Here is a 23,087-nt window from a genome sequence, read left to right on the forward strand (position 1 = left end):
TGCGCGCGCGGCGGGGCCTGGCCGGCCGGGGGCGCGCCGCCGCCGCCCGGCGCTCCGGAGCCCGCGGCCCTCCCGGCCGCCCAGCCTGCGAGAGGAGTCGAGGCCGCCCGCGCTCGCATCTCGCCGGCCCCTCCCCCGATCGCCGCGGCCGCTGCGCTGCCGTTGCAGGTAGGAGGCTCCCCAGGCGGGCGGGTCGCAGCGGGGCGGGGGTGCGGGCCAGGCGTGCGGGGGCTGCGGGGCCGGTAGGGCGCGCTTCCGGCCCAGGCGCCACGACCCCTGCCCCGCAGGCCCGACGGCCACCTCCACGCGCTGCGATGGGACTCGGTGAGTGGGGCCGGCCTGCGGCGTACAAAGCCCCAGGGCGCGGACCTCGGGGAGATTCAGCGACGTAGCCGGGGTCTGGGGACTCTGGACTCCGAGGGCAGAGGAGCGGCTTGCGGGGGTGGGGGAGAAACCTGATGACCCTCAGTGCCGGCGTCTCCCCATCTCAGTGTCCCCACAGTATGCCAGGCACTGTGCTCGCGCTTTTGCATACTTGTCTTCTTTAAGACCCCTTGTGTCCCTTACAGAGGTGTGAGGGGAGGGGGTCCTTCATTCTGGGGCCGAGCGCGGAGCATCACAGCGGTGCCCGCCTGACCTTGGGAAAGCGCCTTTACTCCGAGCCCTGGCTGCAGCTTCTGTAAATGAGAGTGGGTGGGGGAGAGGGATGGTGGCTGAGAGTGCGTGCTGTAATGCCTACCTGCAGGTGCTATTGTGAGAGATGAGGTACGCAAATGATCATACATATTGAGCACTTTCTACATACCAGGCCTGGGTACCAAACAGTTGGCATGAGTTATCTAATTAAATCATCATGCTGGCGCTGTGATGTAGCTACTGTAAATTGCACTAGTAATCTTGACTTAGGAGTAGGAAATAAAAAAGAATTTAGCCTCCCTATTCTGATTAAGGAAATTGGGTGTTTCTTAGGCATGGTCACATTTAAGGTTACAGATGTCCCTGCAATGTCAGGAGAGCAGTTGTGGGATATATTTATTACACATTTAAAACCGGGAGGTAGGATAATATCAGGGCCAGGGGTGTGCATTTCAGCATCATATAAGTCAGTTGTGTTACCAAGGAAATTGTCAAGTATTAATTCAAAAACATAGTTCCAGAGTTAGGACTGAGGAGTGCTCTGGGAGTTTGGGGCCAGAGAGACAAGGTGTGGACTAGGAGGAAATGGAGGATTCTGAAGCCCTGAGTGGAGAGAGGGACCTGTAACCACCACCCCAGCAGTTTTCTGGACCAAGATTTCATCCTGCCCTTAGAGACCAGGCATCCTGTCTGGAAGGAGGGAAGGGGGACAGGTCGGGGAAGGATCCAGGGGCAAGATCAATGGATCGTCTCTTCTTACTCCTAGGCCACCCCAAAAGTATTCAGCTGGGTTGAGAGCTGGATGACAGGGCCTCCTAAAGCACCATGGTCCCTTCTCATGATTCTTTACATCCTTTTAATATGTTTGAGGAGATTGGGATGCTCACCAACCCTAAAGATTGGTAAGATGCTTAAAATACAAAGACCTAATTGATGTAATGAAGGAGTGTGTTTGAATACAGCTCCCTTGGTTGGATAAGCAGTGGGCCTGAAGATATTATTTGGAGGTTCAGTTTGGAATGAGGAGAACTGGAAAGATTCCAGACCCTGAAGAAAAAAGAGAAAGGCAGAAGGCCCAGGCACTGTACCCTGAGGCAGGGGGTAGAAGGAACACTGAGGCCCCCAGAACACCATGTGCAGAATACCCACCCAGCCCCCTAGTGCTTGAGTACCCAGAAGGTACCCCTCTTCTCCCAGCTTGTGACTGCATCTTCCTTGAGTGTTGTGGAAGGTCGGGGCTCCACTCAGGCTGACTTTTCTCCTGAGTGAGCAGGAAAAGCTTCTTGGAGAAGGGTGGTTTGAAAAGCAGTCTTGAAGGACAGGGTGTTTGGGCGGTGATGGTGAAAGTAGGAGTCCTGTGCCGAGTGAAAAGAGCAGGTGCTTTGGAGAGACAGATCGTGGGAGGTTTGAGTTCCAGGTCTGCCATTTCTCAGCCATGTAATTTTTTGCAAGGATTAAATAATGGTTTTTCAAGTGCCAGATAGGGAGCTCAGCAAGCACTAGGACCTTTTCCCCGTCCACGGTGACATTTGTTTAACTCTTGTCTCTGGAGCACCAGTCTTATGCTGAGTCATATGCTTCATGCTGGGGACCCAGAGATGAGTCAGAAATTATGTATTTCCCTTAGGAATTTCCCAGCCTAGTGAAGGAGATGGACACATTGAGCAAATTAAAGAAAATAAGGGAAGTGCAGTTATCTACAGCTGGCAATGAGCTCACAGGAGAGTAACTCATTCATTCTGGATAGAAGACTCAGGGCTAACTACCTCTTTAACAAGATTTAACAAGATGAGGTGTTATCATAGAGGTTTTGAATGCAACACCAACTCTTAATTTCTTTCTTTTACCTATGTCTTGTCTTTGCCCTGATATTCTCTCTCTTAAAAAAAAAAAACAACCTAGTTGCAGTATGTACATAGTTGTTAAGCTGCCTCAAACTCATTTTAGGAGGAAGCTATTATAAATAAAATCAACATAATAGCCTGGGTGTTAGTTAAGGAAGCCTTCACAAAAATTTCCTGAGAGTTGGACGTTGAGGGATGAAGATAAGCCCTTGGTGGACTTTGGGGTAAAGGATTCCAGCCAGAGGAAGCCCCATGTCCAGAGGCATGAGAACACAACAAGTTCAAAGGCATGAAGGTGAGTTTCGTCTGGCTGGGTTGAAACATACAGGGAAAGGGTGTTGTGGGATGTGGTGGTGGTGGGGCACTGTAATCGGGGCCAGATCTGGAAAAGCCTTGGATGCCTTGTGAGCAGTTTGGACTTTATCACCAGAGGTCTACATGCTGGACTGTGGCATCATCACTGTGTTTTAGGAAGATTCCTTGAGGGGCCAGAAGTTTGGGAGGTCATTTTGGGAGACTAGAGCTCACTGTGGACACAGGCAATGAGGATGGGAGCGGAGAGAAGAGATACAGAGGTAAAATGTGAAGTAGGTCTTGATGAGTAATTCCATGGGATCGAAGAGCACACTGAGGTTTCTGCTTTCAGCCGAGTTAATGTGGCTGAAATCATCAGAAATCAGAGGTTTGGGAATGAATAATGCATTTGCTTTGGAAGACTGCTGAGGTACCCATAATAGACAGCTAGATGGAGGTGGCCAGGAGACAAGTGGAAATGTATGTGGTGTGGAGGGGAGAGGATGGGGCTGGAGAGAGGTTCTTCCTGACATCCCTACTTTCTTGCGATCAAATGCCAAGAATCAGCTATGTGCTCAAGATACAAATAAAATATAGTTGCAAGCCACAGGAGCTCATACTTGGATAGGGGCTATGGATAGACTAGTACACCCCTGAGGCTATGGATAGACTAGTACAGAGTAATTCTGAGGCTGAAGGAAAAGGTAAATACGTGGGACCCTGGGCCCTGCGACTTGAAAGCTGTTGTTGCTGAAGTGGTGAGTGTTGCTGAAGAGGAGATTGTCCTCAGATGAGAAGCAGGCTGGAGCGGGAACACCTAAGTAAGGGGACTTTCATTTTGTAAATGCACTTTCTGTGGAGGGTACTTGAATAATGATCCCAAGGGAATTTCAGGGAGACTGAGATAGTGTGGGAAGATGGTTTGGGATGGAGCTGTGGGGGAGGGGAGGGGAGGGGTCAGGACCTTTAAGAACCTTCCCCTGGTTGGCAGAGGGAACCGTGAGGGGCATTGGGGACAGGAGGTGGGAGCCCCTTGCCTTAAACACAGGGCTGGTTCTGCTCACGGTCACACTTAGACACAGATGGTAAAAATAAACACTTCCCGGTTACTTGGCCACCTGGAGTGGATGATGAAGGAGAAGAGGAGGGAGAGCACCAGAGGAAGCAAGTTTAGTGCTGGGTATAGACTGGAAAACCTTCTAAAGGAAAGAAAGAAGGCAGAGAGGGCACAGGTGAGTGGCCATCCTGAGTAGAGAGGTCTGAACACGTGAGAGCAGGCACATGGCAAGGTGTGCACGGGAACAGGAATGTCTGATTATTCTTAACCTCTGTGACAGATGGAGGAGGAAATGGCAACCCACTCCAGTATTCTTGACTAGGAAATCCCATGGGCAGAGGAGTCTGGCAGTTTGGAGTCCACGGGGTTGCAGAGTCAGGCATGACTGAGTGACTGAGCATGCACTGTGTCAGATGAAATCAGGAAGGCGCCGTAGTTCTAGCTAGGCCCTTAAAACTTTGACATACAGGGACTTCCCTGGTGGTACAGTGGATAAGAATCCACCTGCCAATGCTGGGGCCACAGGTTCGATCCCTGGTCCAGAAAGATCCCATATGCTGCGGGCAACTAAAGCCTGTGTGCCACAACTACTGAGTCTGTGCTCTAGAGCCCGTGAGCTGCAACTAATGAGCCATAACTGCGGAACCTAGCGAGCTCTAGGGCCTGAGAGCCACGACTAATGAGACCCTGTGCTGCAGCTACCGAAGCCCATAAGCCTAGAGCCCATACTCTGCAACAAGAGAAGCCACTGCAATGAGAAGCGCACGGACCGCAACCTGCTCACTCCAGCTAGAGAAAGCTTTCACGCAGCAACAAAGACCCCATGCAGCCAAAAATAAATACATACATTTAAAAAGTTTAGTGTACAGTACAACAGTATTTATAAGATGAAGCCATGAAATGATTTTTGTTAGGATAAATCGTTGATCAAAGGAGAAATTTAAGATAGTGGAACATCTAGATATAATTAGTTAAAGAAAGTGCAAATGGCGAGCAGGTTAGTTTCAACATATATTTCCCCTGTATTTATTTCCCTGCTGTATTCCAGGTGCTCTTCAAGGAGCTTGGGCTACAGTAGTGAGGGAGGGGTCCATCACTTGCTTTAGACATTTCACTTATAAATAACCTACAGAGTTAAACCTGGGCTAACCTCCCCTAAACTGCTGAGTTTGCTCTATTCTGTTGCAGTGTTCTCTTTCCTTGGCTAGTAGCCCCACTAGCCTCATAAATAATCAGAAAATGCCATCTATGTGTCTTTGGCAAAGGACCATGGAAATTAGGTTGCAGAAAAACCATTGTAACAGCGTTGTTAGTGTGGGCTACAGCACTGGATGGGGCTTTAGAGAACATGCATGGTAGTTTTATAATTTGGAGATGAGGAATCAACAGGAGGAAAGGGGACTTGCCTAATGGCACAGAGTGAGTGTCAGAGTTGAGGGCAGTGGCCTCAAGCTTTCAGTAGGGGTAATGGGGAAGGCTTGAGGGTACCTAGCCAAAGGGCATCTTGGTGGTGAGAGGGTTCCAGAGAAGAGATATGGGGGGAGGGGTTGAAAACAAATAATGAAGCTTCACTTTTAGCCCCTCCCATCTCTAGGAACCCCTGTAGCTCGCTCTGAGACTCAGTTTCCTCATCTGTAAAGTGAGAAGATTGGATTGAAGTCCCTTGTGAGTTTAACATGTTAGGATCAATGTTGTTCCCTAAAAAAGGTGGTCTGGGGGGATGCTGAGAGAGGAGACAGTCAATAGACCAGGATAGGAATTAGCCTTTCTACACTTTAGAACAAACTGCACCCATAACCTGTGGCCAGGACCCCCTTCAGGGACTTGGCTGCCACATTTCCTGCAGCTCACTCGCCAATTCTGTATACTCTCCTTCTCTCCAGAGTTGCCCTGCTTTGTTCTAGTGGCAGTTCTGATCCCAGTCTGTGCTGATGGGAGTTAAGGTCCTTATTCTAGGTCCTCCCCAATCTTGGACTCACACCCCTGGGCACATTTCTTTCTCTGTGCTTAACACACTATCTTGTCACCAGTCCATCCACAGTACACTGTGCTGCATTGTGTCTTCACTGGACCGCGATCTCCTGAATTTGTTTTGTTTTCTGCTGAATCTTAAGACATACCCCTCCCCTGTCCAATGCCTGCACACACAGGTGCTTCTTTAATCCTCGTGCATTCTCTTTGCCTCTGCTTTCTCTTGATCCCCCACCATAGTGTACACACACACACACATCCTGGCCATTTCTCACTTTGAAACGGCCCCTGGCACGCACTGCCTCCTCTCCATTAACTCGCCGCCACTCAGAATCCAGGCCCTTCCGTATCAATTATTTATCTGCGTGATCTCCTTCAGCGTTCTCTGTTCATATCCTATACATTCTTAAAAGATCTAGCTCAAATGTCCTCTCTTGTTCATAAAGAGTGCAAATTAACCTCCTCCCTCTTCTGAATGCGCAGAGTGCTTTGCCCTGTGTTATGGTCTCAGTGTGCCTGTCCTTTCAGTTGTCAGTTTCTGCATGCCAGTGCTCCTGCCAGGCTCTGTGGCTCAGACTGTCTTTGTATCTGCCATATATTCTAGGACAGTACTGAGCCTTTGGCAGAATTCATTATGTATCTGTTGACGAGTTTTTTTTTTTTGCCAGTGAATAGAAGAACCAATAAGTATTTGACTGTATGTTGTATTTAGACCACTATTTGACTTTTGGAAGCAGTTCAGTATGGGTGAGAGGGGTGGAAAGAACTAAAATTTATTGAAGATCTAGTCTGTGCTTCTTGACTCCCATTGCAGGACAGTCATATAGAGGGACTAAGGCAGAGTAGGGGGTATTACTTCATCTTACTACAGATGAAGCATGAGGTTAATTGACGTGCCCAGAGTCACACCGCTAAGTGAGTGCTAAAGTTAAGATTTGCGCCCAGGTTTTCTGCATCCAGTGTCTTCACTTTAAGAGCAGTAGTTCATATCCTAACGTCTGTCTGAAGTCCCAGTGTCACGATTTTTGGTCATGGTTCCTACAAAGGGCAGTAGAGATCAAATCTGGCCAACTTTCTCTAGTCTTTGCCCAAATTTTAGGACTTTGTTTCATCCTTAGTGGACTTAGAATATTATTGGATGGTGTATTAGTCACCTTGGCCTGCCATAATAAAATACCACAGACTGGTTGGGGGCGGGGGGGGAGGCTTAAACAACAAAAGTTTATTTCTTACAGTTCTGGAAGCTTACGAAGTCCAAGATCAAGGTGCCAGTAAAGTAGGTTTCATTCTGAGGCCTCTTCTCTTGGCTTGTAGGTGGCTGCCATCTCTGTGTGCTCACACGACCCCTTTGTAAGCTAGCAGTTGGTGGTGGTTGGGGAGGCAGGGAACAAGAGCTCTCTTGTCTTTTCTTATTAGGTCACTAATCTTCTTGAGCCAGGACTCCACCCTTATGACCTCATTCCATCTTGTTGTTGTTATTCAGTCATTCAGTCCAACTCTTTGCAACCCCATGGACTAAAGCATGCCAGGCTTCCCTGTCCTTTACCATCTCCTGGAGCTTGCTAAAACTCATGTCCATTGAGTCAGTGATGCCATCCAGTCATCTCATCCTCTGTCTTCCTCTTTTCCTCCTGCCTTTTATCTTTCCCACCATCAAGGTCTTTTCTAGTGAGTCTATTCTTCCCATCAGGTGGCCAAAACATTGGAGCTTCAGCTTCAGCATCAGTCCTTCCAATGAATATTCAGGACTTATTTTCTTTAGGATTGACTAATTTGATCTCCTTACAGTCCCAGGGACTCTCAAGAGTCTTCCTCAACACCACAGTTCAAAAGCATCAGTTCTTCAGCGCTCAGCCTTTATGGTCCAGCTCTTACATGCATACATGACTACTGGAAAAACCATAGCTTTGACTAGATATACCTTTGTTGGCAAAGTAATGTCTCTGCTTTTTAATATACTGTTTAGGTTTGTCATAGCTTTTCTTCCAAGGAGCAAGCATCTTTTAATTCCATGGCTGCAGTCACCATCTGCAGTGATTTTGGAGCCCCCCAAAATAGTCTGCCACTGTTTCCATTGTTTCTTCATCTGTATGCCATGAAGTGATGGACTGGATGCCATGATCTTCATTTTTTGAATGTTGAGTTTTAAGTCAGCTTTTTCACTTTCCTCCTTCACCTTCATAAGAGACTCTTTAGTTCCTCTTCAGTTTCTGCCATAAAGGTGGAACCATCTGCGTATCTGAGGTTATTGATATTTCTCCTGGCATTGTTGATTCCAGCTTGTGGTTCTTCATCCAGCCCAGCATTTCTCATGATGTACTCTGCATATAAGTTAAATAAACAGGGTGAAAATATACAGCCTTGATGCACTCCTTTCCCAATTTTGAACCAGTCCATTTGTTGTTCCATGTTCAGTTCTAACTGTTGCTTCTTGGCCTGTTTTCTCATTCAATCTTAATTACTTCCTTAAAAGCTTATCTCCAAATACAGTTACTGTGAGGGTTAGGGTTGCAACAAATAAGTTTTTTTTAGGGGGATGGGTTGAATACAAACATTTAGTTCCCTAACAGATGGATTTTTAAGGTGGATATTAAATGCCCTTATTACAGTCTTCTGGTGTGTTATTGTTTTGGGAATTGTGCTGATTATTCCCTCTTTGTTCTTTTACAGTATTGAAATCCTGCTATTTTATTTAGTTCTATCTATGGGTCTTTGCTTAGCCCAAGAGGAATTTCCGTCGTATTTGGATTTTGCTATTTTATTTGACCATTTTTACTTTCGTATTTGGTGTCCTGATTATTTTATCACATATGATACTCATTCTGTGCACGGTAGGCAGTTTTATGTCTACATCAAAAGACATTGATTCATTAAATTTTGCCGAGGGCCCACAAGGTGAGGGTCTCTGGTCTGCTTGTTGTCCTACAGCCATGCATCTGCACTCTGTCTAGCAGAACAACGGACGGAAAAGATGATCCATACTGAGTAGAGCTGGGGGCAGTTTTTAATAAAAGTTGATGCAGCAGAGGCTTGTTATGTTGTCATATATAACCAGTTATGGACATTCCTGAGCAGTTTGAAGCTGGAAGGTGCTTTCTAGTCTCGGCGTTTCTACTAACAAGCTGTACCCGGACATCTCTGGAAGGTTTTGTTTACTTAGGACTGTCCGTCAGGTGCTCCAGCACGCCAGCATCCAGTCTCCCTGAGGCGTGACCATTTTAAAGCTCCATATTATTGCTACAGTTACTTTTCAGACATACATTCTTAGCAGATCAACAGTGGACATTATTTCAGTGCCCTGGTTAGAGTGAGAGCAAGGCACCTGGGTGGGGGTGGGGGACTGGGGACCCTGGGTTTGAAGGAAAGGGGAGAGGGGAGCCAACAAATGGAGACGAGCAGAAGCAGGCACAGCTCCTAGGCTGCTCTGCCCTAGGACCTTTCCCTGCTGACAGTTAGATTGCTGATTGACAAGTAATTTGAGCAAGGGCACTAGAGGCTGTCGCTAGGTCTGAAAGAAGTGGGCTAAGTAGAGCAGAGAGCAGCCTGGGGATGGAGTCAGACCTGGGTTTAAATCCTGGTTCTGCTGCTTACTATTTGTATGACCACAGGCAAGTTACTGAGCCTCATTTTTCTGATCTGGGAAACACGAATAATAATTGGTTAGTGGAGATGTATAACCCACTTCAGAAGACTGTTGGGGAATCCATAGGGGACCTTTGGGGTACGCTGTCTCATACCAGAATCCTTTTATAGCCCGTCAAGATGCAACTACATGGCCAAGGGAGGCCTGCTGTTCTACAAAATTAGGCAAAGTGAATTGGTAACTTTCGATTTACTTAGCTAGTAATTAAATAACAGTTTAGTTAATAGGCTATTAATGGTCCCCAGGTGTTGGTAATTCTGAATATTTGCTTTTGAGAGAGTTGTATAATTTCTTCTGGTACTTTCATAGTTTTTTTGTTTCAGCAGTGTAACAAATGATGCTCTCAGGGGCTATTTTGGGGAGGATTAAATGATATAGTGCATATTAAGCGGTTAGTATAGTATCATGCCTACAGTATAGCCTCAATAACGGTTATCTGCTATTGTTATTACTTGCTCTTATTAGAGACCGAACTGGCCACAGTTAGGTTGAGATCCTTTATGAATTTAGATCCCCACCAGCCCACCACCACCTGGTGGCAGTTGGTGGTACTGCACACCTTTTGAGGAGGAATTATTAAAGCGCTTGGAACTAATTCCCTGTAGTTTCAATTCCGCTAAGCATCACAGGGACTTTGTTAGGCAAGAGTGTGGCCTGTTTGCTTGGGAGCGGCAATTCATATATCACTAAACAGGACATATTTTTCACCTCCACAATTGGCACAGATTTTTTAAAAATGTTAACAACAGAAGTCAATCAAGTGGGAATATCAGTTGGTACACCATTTCTGAAGGACAGATAGTGATGGAACAAGTCTTGAGCATTTTTTTTTATCTTTTTTGGCAACTGTTCCTCTCCTGGGAATTTATCTTGAAGAAATAATCAAGGATAGGAAAAAGAGGTTTATTTAGAAAGAAAATGTATATTGTGTATAAGATATTACCTTTAGTAGAACGAAATAGCAAACAATCCCTTTTTCATTTGGGAATCAGGTTCCCAATCCTCATAGCAGTGATTCTTAAAAAGAGTGGGGCATGGGGGAAGGTAGACATCTGGGGGCAGAAGAGTTGGGGTGGGGTTCATATAGTGTAGTGTGTAGGTTAAGAACATTTGGTATACCTATTGATTTCATAATAAAAAATATAGAACATAAAACATAAACCATAGAACATAAAATTGAACATAGACATCTTGGTAGATAGAGATACTATATTGTAAGGAGCATGTGTTAATAAATTTCAGTTTGGGAACACTACTTTATAGGAAATAAGAGTATTGATGAAGGAGAAAATTAATTTTTGACCTCTGGGAGAGATGGGGTCTGAATTGGATGGATCATCATAGGAATATTAGAGCCACGTGGCTGAAGCATAGGCCTGGTAATTTAGGGGTTCAGGACTTGTCTCCAAAGGTAAATTCTCCTCCCATGGACAGAGGAGCCTGGCAAGCTACAGTCCGTGGGATTGCAACTGAGTCGGACACGGCTTAGCAACTAAACAACATTTCTCTTTGCCCAAGACCCAAGGGCCAAACCACCTCTGGCTTGTGTAAAGCTCTAGATTTTTGATGTGGATGTGTTCATAATGAATGTGAGGGCAGGCACCTTGTATCTGGAGACACTGATCACACTGACCTTAACTTTTGGGAGGAAGTGGTGCATGGTGGGAGAACTAGACCAGGTTCTATTGCCCTCATGTTAAGTCCACATTTCCTTGGCTTCTATTTAAAGGTTCTCTGATCTGGCCAGGTCCCCTCCACACTCAGGTCTCCCAGATTTCAGTTATTTACAACTGCAATTGGGACTTCCCTGGGGGTCCAGTGTTAAGAATCTGTCTTGTGATGCAGGGAATGCGGGTTCAATCCCTAGTCTGGGAACTAAGATCCCACATGCCTCAGAGCAACTAAGCCCACATACCACAACTAGAGAGTCTGCAACGAAAGATCCTGCGTGACGTGGTGGGGATTCCCCGAACCGCAACCAAGACCCGACACAGCCAAATAAACATTGAAAAATAAAAAACTACAGTAACCCCTCCCCACGCATAGTATGTGAAGAGCTGACTTGTATAATGGTGTGAATTTAAGTCAGTGTTTTAAAACTTAAAAGCCACAGTCTTTCTCCTCCACCCTAACTGTGCAACTTTTCAAATATGAAGATCAAGAGGATAATTTGATGGATCATAGTGTGCCCATCACTCTTATTCAGATGTCCCGTTTTTGGCCAGTGGGGCTCCTTTCAAGTTAGTCTCTGTTTCTTTTCATAGCGGGCTGCTCAGTTTTAAATGGACTGCATTGTCAGTGTCTTGATACTTGTCTGTTATTCTGAAAACTCAGAGGCTTGAAGACCATGAAGAGGACGGGGCGTATCAGCCCCTTCCACAAAGAGGGCAGTGCAGCGCTTGCTTATTGCTGCATTCTCTGGTGCTTAGTGACGTTCTTGCCACGATGAATCTGAGAGATTAATTTTGTAGGAAGTTTTCTGTGAATAAAAGATGTGGGAGAGTATGTGGTCATAAAACATATAGGTTCAGTGGAATAAGACATTTATTAAGCATCTGTTGTGTGAAAGATGCCGGCTCAGCACTGGGGAGGATGGCAAGATGACCTAGGGAGTCACAGTTGAGGGAAGAGAGAATTGCAAAATGGTACTAAGAATACCAGGTGATTCGAACTCACAGAGGCAGAGAGTAGAACAGTGCATACCAGGGACTGGAGTTGGGAGTGGGGGAAATGGGGAGATGTTGGTTAAGGGGGTACAAGGTGCGGTTATGTGGGATGAATCAATCTAGGGATCTAAGGTACAGGAATGAGACTATAGCTAATAATGCTGTATTGAATATTGGAAACATGATGAGAGACTAGATTATAGGCGCTCTCATCACACACATAGAAGGTAACTGTGTGAGAAGATATGCTATTTACCTTGATTGTAGTAATCATTTCACTATGTATGTTACATATATACAATTTTTAAAAAAATATAAAAAGGTATAGCATATTTTTACATTTATTAAAAATATAAAAATCTGTGGTTCAGTTCAGTCACTCAGTCGTGTCCGACTCTTTGCAACCCCATGAACCGCAGCACGCCAGGCCTCCCTGTCCACCAACTCCCGGAGTCCACCCAAACTCATGTCCATCAAGTCGGTGATGCCATCCAGCCATCACATCCTCTGTCGTCCCCTTCTCCTCCTGTCCCCAATCCCTCCCAGCATCAGGGTCTTTTCCAATGAGTCAGCTCTTCGCATCAGGTGGCTAAAGTATTGGAGTTTCAGCTTCAATATCAGGACTGATCTTTAGGATGACTGGTTGGATCTCCTTGCAGTGCAAAGGACTCTCAAGAGTCTTCTCCAACACCACAGTTCAAAAGCATCAATTCTTCAGCACTCAGCTTTCTTTATAGTCCAACTCTCGCATCCATACATGACCACTGGAAAAACCATAGCCTTGACTAGACGGACCTTTGTAGGCAATGTCTCTGCTTTTTAATATGCTAATCTATGGTATATAGATTCTAATAATGATAAGGGCATGTGTGCTAAGTTGTGTCCGACTCTTTGTGACCTGATGGACTATAGCCCACCAGGCTCCTCTGTCCGTGGGATTCTCCAGGCAAGACTATTGGAGTGGGTTGCCATGCCCTCCTCCAGAGGATCTTCCTGACTGAGGAACTGAACTTGCATCTCTACGTCTCCTGCATTGGCAGGTGGGTTCTTTACCGCTAGCACTAATGTCATGTGGCATGGCCAAAAATAAATAAAATAAAAATTCATTAATTGGTAAAGAATATAGACTGTGCTGTATCTATAAAATGGACTATCCTTTGGCAATAACAAAGAATGAAGTATTGATATGTACCACAGTGTACACAGACCTTGAAAAGTGAAAGAAGCAAGTCACAGATGATTCCACTTGTATGAAATGTCCAGGAAAAAAAAAAAAGAGGGGCATTGGACTCAATCTTTAAAGTGTTCAGGCCCTTACACCTCTGAAATTATATTAATTATTTACATGGAACTGTACACTTTTAAAAGTGGCCCTTATAGCTTAAGGATCACAGACACCAAGTCCTCATTTTAAAGATAAAGAAACTGAGCTTCCTCTAAGAGCATGGACCTATCTGCAGCCACAAACATAGTGATGGAAATGTCAGATCTTCTGGGGTGATTTCGGATGATTCTAAAATCTTGGTAGTGTTTATATTATCTGTTATATTATGCCACTCAGTGCCTTCTCTTATCTTCAGCTGTAACAAAACTTTGAGAGACCTCTGTAGTTCAAAAGGTGCCTAACATGAATTTGAGGAATTATCAGTTCCTTAATGTTTCAGTTCAGTTCAGTTAGTCACTCAGTCGTGTCCGACTCTTTGCAACCCCATGAACTGCAGCATGCCAGGCCTCCCTGTCCATCACCAGCTCCCGGAGTTCACCCAAACTCATGTCCATCAAGTCGGTGATGCCATCCAGCCATCTCATCCTCTGTCGTCCCCTTCTCCTCCTGCCCCCAATCCCTCCCAGCATCAGGGTCTTATCCAATGAGTCAACTCTTCGCATGAGGTGGCCAAAGTATTGGCGTTTCAGCTTCAGCATCAGTCCTTCCAATGAACACCCAGGACTGATCTCCTTTAGGATGGACTGGTTGGATCTCCTTGCAGTCCAAGGGACTCTCAAGAGTCTTCTCCAATACCACAGTTCAAAAGCATCAATTCTTTGGCACTCAGCTTTCGTCATAGTCCAACTCTCACATCCATACATGACCACTGGAAAAACCATAGCCTTGACTAGACGGACCTTTGTTGGCAAGGTAATGTCTCTGCTTTTTAATATGCTATCTGCTGCTGCTGCTAAGTCACTTCAGTCATGTCCGACTCTGTGCGACCCCATAGACGCCAGCCCACCAGGCTCCCCCGTCCCTGGGATTCTCCAGGCAAGAACACTGGAGTGAGTTACCATTTCCTTCTCCAATGCGTGAAAGTGAAAAGTGAAAGTGAAGTTGCTCAGTCGTGTCCAACTCTTCACGACCCCATGGACTACAGCCCACCAGACTCCTCCGCCCATGGGGTTTTCCAGGCAAGAGTACTGGAGTGGGGTGCCATTGCCTTCTTTGAATGTGCTATCTAGTTGGTAATAACTTTCCTTCCAACGAGTAAGTGTCTTAATTTCATGGCTTCAGTCACCATCTGCAGTGATTTTGGAGCCCCCCAAAATAAAGTCTGACACTGTTTCCACTGTTTCCCCATCCATTTGCCATGAAGTGATGGGACCAGATGCCATGATCTTAGTTTTCTGAATATTGAGCTTTAAGCCAACTTTTTCACTCTCCTCTTTCACTTTCATCAAGAGCCTTTTTAGTTCCTCTTCACTTTCTGCCATAAGGGTGGTGTCATCTGCATATCTGAGATTACTGATACTTCTCCTGGCAATTTTGATTCCAGCTTGTGCTTTTTCCAGCCCAGCGTTTCTCCTGATGTACTCTGCATAGAAGTTAAATAAGCAGGGTGACAATATACAGCCTTGATGTACTCCTTTTCCTATTTGGAACCAGTCTGTTGTTCCATGTCCAGTTCTAACTGTTGCTTTCTGACCTGCATATAGGTTTCTCAAGAGGCAGGTCAGGTGGTCTGGTATTCCCCTCTCTTTAATTTTCCACAGTTTATTGTGATCCACACAGTCAAAGGCTTTGGCATAGTCAATAAAGCAGAAATAGATGTTTTCTAAAACTCTTTTGCTTTTTTGATGATCCAGAGGATGTTGGCAATTTGATCTCTGGTTCCTCTCCCTTTTCTAAAACCAGCTTGAACATCAGGGAGTTCACAGTTCACGTATTGCTGAAGCCTGGCTTGGAGAATTTTGAGCATTACTTTACTAGCATGTGAGATGAGTGCAATTGTGCAGTAGTTTGAGCATTCTTTGGCGTTGCCTTTCTTTGGGATTGGAATGAAAATGGAACTTTTCAAGTCCTGTGGCCACTGCTCAGTTTTCCAAATTTGCTGGCATATTGAGTGTAGCACTTTCACAGCATCATGTTTCAGGATTTGAAACAGCTCTACTGGAATTCCATCACCTCCACTAGCTTTGTTCGTAGTGATGCTTTCTAAGGCCCTCTTGATTTCACATTCCAGGATGTCTGGCTCTAGGTGAATGAGAGAAACAAATTAACACAACAGAGTTCCACATAGATGTTCAGCTTTTCTTTTTTTTGGCTGTTCTGTACCACATAGGGGCTTCCTCAGTGGCTCAGTGGTAAGAAAAATCCACCTGCAGTGCAGGAGACACAGGAGATGCAGCTTTGATCCCTGGGTTGGCAAGATCCCCGGAGGAGGGCATGGCAACCCACTCCAGTGTTCTTGTCTGGAGAATCCCATGGACAGAGGAGCCTGGTGGGCTAACGCCTATGGGGTCGAAAGGAGTCAGGCGTGACTGAAGCGACTGAACACACAGGCATGCACCACATAGTCAGGCTCCACTGGTGGCTCAGAGGTAAAGAACCTGCCTGCCTAGCGGGAGATGTGGGTTCGACCCCTGGGCAGGGAAAATCCCCTGGATAGGAAACGGCAATCCACTCTAGTATTCTTGCCTGGAGAATCCAAGGACAGAGGAGCCTGGTGGGCTACAGTCCGTGGGATGGAAAAGAGTCAGACACGACTAAACACAATAACCAGCTAACCACAAAATAGCCAAGAGCTGGCCATTCCCTTCTCCAGGGGATTCCCCTGACCTAGGGATTGACCCGCTTCTCCTGCATTGCATATAGATTCTTTACCATCTGAGGCACCAGGGAACCCCCACTTGAAAATCTATTCTTAAGTAAAAACCCCATTCCTGGTAAACTTCTGAATGTTTTCTTGAGAATATCACAACTCAATATTAAGGAGGGGGGGAAAGTGCCGTATTTCAGACAAGGGAATCAAGTCAGGGATGGAGCTTGAGTGATTAGCTGATGCCTTTATAGCTGGAGTTGATAATGATTGTTTCAAACTTCCTGTTCCAGGATAGCTAACAGCCAGGAGAAACACAGTGGAAAATGCAAAACAACGAAATCATAAAACCTGCCAAATACTTCTCAGAATTGGAAAAGAGCATCCTGCTGGCGTTAGTAGAAAAATACAAGTATGTGCTGGAATGTAAGAAAAGCGATGCGCGAACTATTGCCCTCAAGCAGCGCACCTGGCAGGCGCTTGCCCACGAGTACAACTCCCAGCCCAGCGTGTCGCTGCGGGATTTCAAACAGCTAAAGAAGTGCTGGGAGAACATCAAGGCTCGGACCAAAAAGATTATGGCCCACGAGAGGAGAGAGAAAGTGAAGCGCAGCGTCAGCCCGCTTCTGAGCACCCACGTCCTGGGGAAGGAGAAGATTGCCAGCATGCTGCCGGAGCAACTGTACTTCCTGCAGAGTCCTCCCGAGGAGGAGCCCGAGTACCACGCTGAGGCCGCTGCCCAAGGTATCGTGCGTGCCGCCCGCTTGCACCTTCCCCTCCGGTAGCCATTTGACATTGCAGTGTTCAAGTCCTTCATTTCCACGGAGCTTAGGAAAAAAAAAAAAAAAACTTTCCTATCAGACTTGACTTTCTTAATTCAGAATTTCTGGATTAGATAGGACATTCAAGTCATGTTGTCCATAAAAACAGAAGCTCTTCTCTCCTTGTGAGAGGTCTCAGTAATCACCATTATCACCTAAGAGGGAAAAATAAGGGGCTGCATCAATATAGTTATGAATGAAGTACCTTAGTTGCTTATCTCAATCTATCTTATATATTAAAGAGACTTTGAGGATTTATACTCATTTCAGTCAATCATATTTTTTATCTTTCAAAAGTAGTTTTTGAGGACTGTTGTGTGCAAAGCACCACATTGAGTTCTTTAAAAGGCCACATTAAGAAAGTGAACTATTTCAAAGTTACCAAAAGAACAGAGGCTAATATACGAAACACCCATTTAGCAGTCACCCAAGTTAAAAACTAGCATTTCTACCTATTATAATATTGTGATCTATAGTTTTGGTTTGTGTACTCCAGGAAACATGAGAAATTCTGGAAAAAATTCATTTTAGTTTTAATATACTTTTTTGAAAAGAGAAAAATATGTCATACATAATTCTTAGGGAAGTAAAAGAATGTCATATAATTAAGACTGTAACAGTAGTGGGTCATGGCTTTAAAAAGTTGGAATTAAGGGGCTATTGAAATGTCTCCAGGCAAGGGGAGGGTGAGAATGCATATAGACAAAGTATCAGTAATTTTTGCCTCTTTTAAGATAGGAAAGATCAGTTTATGTAAAGATTCATGGCAGTTTGCAGAAAATATACCTTGATGCAGAGGAAGATTTCTGGGAAGGCCAGAAGGCTGCTCAAAAGGCCCTCCAAGGACCCAGACAGCAAGGATTTGCCTGGAAAAATCCAACTCTTGGCTTGCAGGCTGAGAAATTCACTTATTAGTGTCCCGAGAGTAAACTGAAGCTCTGAGGGACTGGTTAATTAAAAGTCACAAGAAACTGTTTAAAACCAAGAATGTTATTCATGTAGAGTGGAAAAGATAATAACATATTTCAGTGAGCACTTATTTTTTTTCATGTCTGCAGATCATCCTGGGAAGCTTAATTATGATCAAATGTTTGTTTTCTGATCATTTGGCCAAGGTTAAATCTAGGAAGCCAGTTGAATGTCAGGCAACTCGTGTTGTTTCTCAGGGTAGGATCTCTGTGTTTAAGTTGATTCTTGAGGTCCCCAGCTGGGGAAGCTTCCAGTGTTAATATGGACACTGCCAGCTCTCTCTCCTCCATCCTCATTGCTGCTTCTGTGCTAAAGTGGGGTCCGCTGCTAATTGACAGTGTCCTTGCCTTGGAGATGTTTACAGCTTCAGCCAGTTCCTCTCCGTTATGCTGGCCTTGGGTGATTCTATGTCTGTGAGGCAGTGAAAAGAATGGTGCTGGGGGAGGTGAATCAGCAGGGCTGCTTTTCAAATTGCTTATATTCCCTAAGAGATGTTGCTGAGGAAGATGCTGGTGTGGACTGCATGCAGTCCACTTTGCGGATCTGCGGTCTGCATGGTTGTGTATTGATGATTGTGTATTGACAGTCTTATTTCCCCATTTTCAAATTCTTGAGTAGGAACTAGAAAGTCTGTTCTTACAGATTTTCTTTCCTCTTGCTTTTTAGAGGAAAGGATATAACTTATTTACTCATAAACACAATTTCTAAATTTTCAACCAGAAGGAAATAAATGTGGATTCTCAGTGTCCTTCCTATAGTGACGTTTGCTAGAGATTCACTTGTAAAGAGATTTACTTTAAATTGGCTGTGTGTACATATATGGCACCTGAGACTTTTTGCTGATGGTTCTTAAGGTACAGCCATATGCTGTCTGGTTCCTGTTTCCAGGTGAGATCTGGAGGGTGGTGGAGAAGTGTGTTGCTTTGTCAGTTGGGAACTGGGTCCAAAATAATTTGTATTCTCTAGTAGCGAAGGTACTGGAACTCTTGGCATACATTAGAGCAGCTTTGAGGTTACCTCACCCATTTTGCATTTCGACTTACTTTTAAGAAAGAAGAAGAAAGCTGGAATTGTTAATCACTGTTTCCGGGTCTTGCTGGGGAAAAGGTTGAGAACCTGCTGTAGAGCTATGGCTCTCATACTGTCGTGTACCTTTTGGCTCACGGACTCTGTGTGTGTGTGTGTGTTTAGTTAGTATCTCTGCTAACTTTGTCTCTACTGTCTCTCTGTCTCTACCGTGCTGTCCACTGTAGCAGCCACAAGCCACGTGAGGCTGGCAAGCCCTTGAAATGTAGGGAGACTGAATTGAGAGGTGCTATAAATGCGTGCACTATATCTCAGAGATTTAGTACCAAAAAACCAGAATGTAAAGTCTTACTCATAACATTTATATTGATTGAATGTTGAAATGATAATACTTTAGACCTATTAGATTAAAAATATGTTACTAAAATTAATTTCACCTCTTTTTACTTCTTTACTGTGGTTATGAGAAGAAATTTTAATGCACATGTAACTCATATTTCTGTCGGACAGCACTGTCCTAACACCTTACACAGTGCCTGTGACAGAATTAGGTACTCAGAGATTTGTTGGAGGTTAAACAGAGGAGCCTAACATATTCCCCTAGAGGCCTCCCTCCAGCTATTTCTTATGTGAGATGTCTTCAACTGTGTCATCTTGATCACTGTCCCTTGCACGTTCTTAGCTTTGTCAATAACTTTCATGAAATGTATATCTGTATTTGAATGCACTGGTCTTAACACTTAGGAATGAATTTGTAAAAAATGGGTATTTTCCCCTTAAATATATTAAAGGAATTTATACCCTGTAGATTTATGATATGTGATAATTTGGCTTCGATACTTATCTTCCATAATCTTTGGGGAACAGATTTGGAGAACAAACTAAGGGAGTCGACAAAATTTGCTGGGGGTGATCAGGAGGGTAGAATGGCCAAATGTCAGATACACGTAGGAAAACTAAGCTTTCAGGTAGGACTCAGGTATCTTGAGAGAACTTACATTTAATTCATATGCGGTTAGTTCTCTGCTATACAGCTGTACTCCAGTAATGCAGACATAGGCATGCCAACCTATCAAACATTTCTTAATAAGTTCCATTATTAGTCTTTTTAGTTTAATCCTGTTCTTTTGGGGTAGGAACTCCAGTACAGGGGACTGATTTTTATTTCTAGTCATGACACACTAGATATATAAAGGGCTGGAAAAGTCCTTTTTTGTGAATGTATTACTTGTACAAAAATCAGCATTATTTTTTTCCTTTTTTTTAAAATCCCCATTTACCACTTTCACTCTTTTCTCCTGAACCCTAATCATTCTAATGTGTTGTATATTCTCTCACGTGTTTTTGAAAGCATGCATTGGTGTTGTGTGTGTGTATTTTATTTTTTGCAAGGTTAAAAATTTACATAGATTAAAAATCGTGCTATAGATGCCATTCCTTTTTCTCTTACCTCTTTTCTTAGAATGTTTTAAAGATCTATCCCCACCACAGTGAGTATATCTAACTTGTTTCTTTTAGTTGATGTATAATATTCTGTAGTGTACATGCCTAGCATCTTATTTATCCATATTCCCTGTCAGTCCTGGTTCCATTTTTTCTGCTGAGAAGGGCTGAGTTTTAGCCTGAACAGTTTCCTTCCCATCCTTTGACTGCCTTCATTGGTTTTCCTGATGAAATTAAACTTACTCAAATTGCCCAAGTGGAAGAACACCCCTTGACGGTGTTCTCTGCTTCTAGGAAACACTTTAGGCCTTCTTACCCGTTTTGCACACGATCGAGTTGTTTGCTACTTCAGGTGGCTTTGTTTTACCTGGGAGAGAGATTACATGGTGTGTGTTTGCAGCAGGTTGCCATTCCCAGGAGAGTCTTTTTCCAATTAAGAGGACACTCTCCCTATCTAAACACTAGCTTCCAATCATTGGAGCTAATATTTGTGTGAAAGTTAATTAACTACTCCATCGGGCTTCTCTAGTTTTAAGCTCCAGCTTCTAGCAGTCTTGAGAGATCTGGCTTTTTAAATTTAAAATGTGCACACTTTTAAACTAAAAAAAAAATTAATTTTAGAGTAGACTCATTTATCTGTTCCCAGACATAAACATACTGTGTTCATGTTCATAAGTCTAGAGAGAAATTTGGAGGTCAAAATTTGAAATATACACCCATAGTCTTAATAATCAGTGGTTTTGTAGTGGATACATCCTGAAGACTGCATTTCAAGATATGTAAGTAATCAGCTGAGCAGGTGATATAATGAGAGGCTGGGTGTTGTAATAGTTGAGCTTGAGTCAGGCAGACCTGGATTGGAGTCCTGGTTCTTTCAGCTAGCCAAGTGACTTTAGCTTATTGTGTTTGGTTTTCTATAATAGTACCTCCCTCAAGGACTTCCCTGGTGGTGCAGTGGTTAAGACTCCATCTTCCAGTGCAGGGGCACAGGTTCGATCCATGGTCGGGAAGCAAAGGTCCCACGTGCCATGGGGTGTGACCAAAAATGAAATAAAAAATAAAAACACCTCTCTCAGAGGGTTGTTGTAAGGACTGAATGAGATAATGCTGCAAAGCACTAGCCTAGTGCCTGGTTAGCTGCTCAGAAAATGGTATTGCTGTCATCATTGTCATCATCAGAAGGCCCCTAAAGGCAAGACTTATTGAGATAAAAATAAGCATGTAGAAATTGGGAGAGATGAGTAGTATTGTCAGGGCATGGACTTTTTAAAAGCTCAGAGGAGTATCCAGAACTGTCCTCTGGAATGAAATCAAAGAGAGAAGAGGCTAAAGGTACCATAAAATGTCTAATGTGTCCAGTCTTCTTTGAAGACAATTTCAGATCTGAGACTTGAAAGGAAGCGGATGAGGTAATCCTCTTTGCATTCGATCCCATCTGAGGGACCCCATTCTCGGTGCTCAGCCATCTCCACTCCTTTGTCCTGCGCCTTGGCTCTCCGCTCGGTATGCTATTCTTCCTTCGCAGTTGTGCCGTGTCGAGAGCGATGTGACCCTCTGCAGCCAATGCATCCCGCACACATTTCTTACAAGCCCAGCAGTGTGTCAGGCCCTGAGCTGGGTCCTCCAGGAGGATGAATTAGAGGCAGTGTCTGTCTTCTAAGTGCTCAGAGACCTGAAGGGGAGGTAGTTAAACCGCCAGTTTTAACAAGTGCTCTGCCAGAGGTAGGCTCCGGAGGCAGTGGGAGCGTGAGGGAAGGACACCTAATTGAGGCTGTAGCCGCTGGAGTTGGGAAGACTCCTAGGGAGACATTTTCATTATCTCTGGATGACGCAGGAGTCCTTTTCACCTTCCCTTTCAAAAGTAAGATTTTTTTTTACCTTTTCTTTAAGCTTAATTAGGGACTAGTTATGGTTGTTACCTAACCCCTTGGAGTGAAATCATCTAAACAGCAGCCATTTTCTTTTTATTAACAGAGTGTTACGAGTTAGGTCTCCCCCAGTAGCCATTAACATTCCTGGCATCCCATCTTCTGGAATAATGGAGTGGACGTACTAATGTAATCAACTCTGTTAATAAATTGATGTTATTTTTCTCCAAGGAGAGGAGTCTCATTATTGGAAATATAAAGCGCCCCAAGAAAGCACTGGAGTCAAAGCTAGAATCCAGTCCTACCACATGGAATCATGGGTTAGTGGTGTTAGTGGTTTCCTTATGGAAACTCCCTAACCGATACTCATATCATTGCCCTATAAAAACACTAGGGCAAGCATGGCACCACCAAATGTGGCAACCTTTTGTATCCATAAGCTCTGTTCCCTTCTGTTCAAAGCTTCAGCGCATAAATGTTTACTAGGCATCCGCTAGGTACCAAGCAAAATAATTGGTGCCCAAGGATAAAAGAAATGAATAAGTCAGTCCTCAAACAAAACCAGGATGTGTTAAGTTCTATAACAAGAGAAAGGGAGAGGGCTGAGGTTTCACAGAGCAAGTAGCATTGATCCTGAATGAAGTAGGGGTTAGGGAGGAGGTTGGAAGGGAAACTGGAGTAAGAATGTGTGTTTGAGTGAGGGGCTGGGGACAATTAGTGAGCCCAACTGTAGGCTGAAAGAGCAGTGAGACAGCATTATGGGAGAAAATAAAGATTGTGGTAGAATTGGAGGATACCTGGGATTTTGAAGAGTAAGT

The 23,087-nt window shown here is 44.5% G+C and overlaps 1 protein-coding gene across 2 annotated transcripts in view; it reads left to right on the forward strand.

The window, feature by feature from the left end:
* The first annotated feature begins 49 nt into the window (after nucleotides 1-49).
* The window catches only part of MSANTD3 (Myb/SANT DNA binding domain containing 3), a 29,278-nt gene continuing 6,240 nt past the window's right edge, over nucleotides 50-23,087 (forward strand). Inside the window, exons 1-2 of one of the 2 annotated variants that reach the window (XM_040240608.1) lie at nucleotides 50-168; nucleotides 16,436-16,886. In XM_040240608.1, the coding sequence (XP_040096542.1) occupies nucleotides 16,469-16,886 (418 nt within the window). In that variant the 5' untranslated portion in view covers nucleotides 50-168; nucleotides 16,436-16,468. Of the gene's footprint in view, nucleotides 169-13,110; nucleotides 13,152-16,435; nucleotides 16,887-23,087 lie in introns of those variants that run through there. The other variant, XM_040240617.1, reaches the window with a different exon arrangement.

The sequence above is a fragment of the Oryx dammah genome, unplaced genomic scaffold (assembly GCF_014754425.2).
Source record: "Oryx dammah isolate SB20612 unplaced genomic scaffold, SCBI_Odam_1.1 HiC_scaffold_1, whole genome shotgun sequence".
NCBI lineage: Eukaryota > Metazoa > Chordata > Mammalia > Artiodactyla > Bovidae > Oryx > Oryx dammah.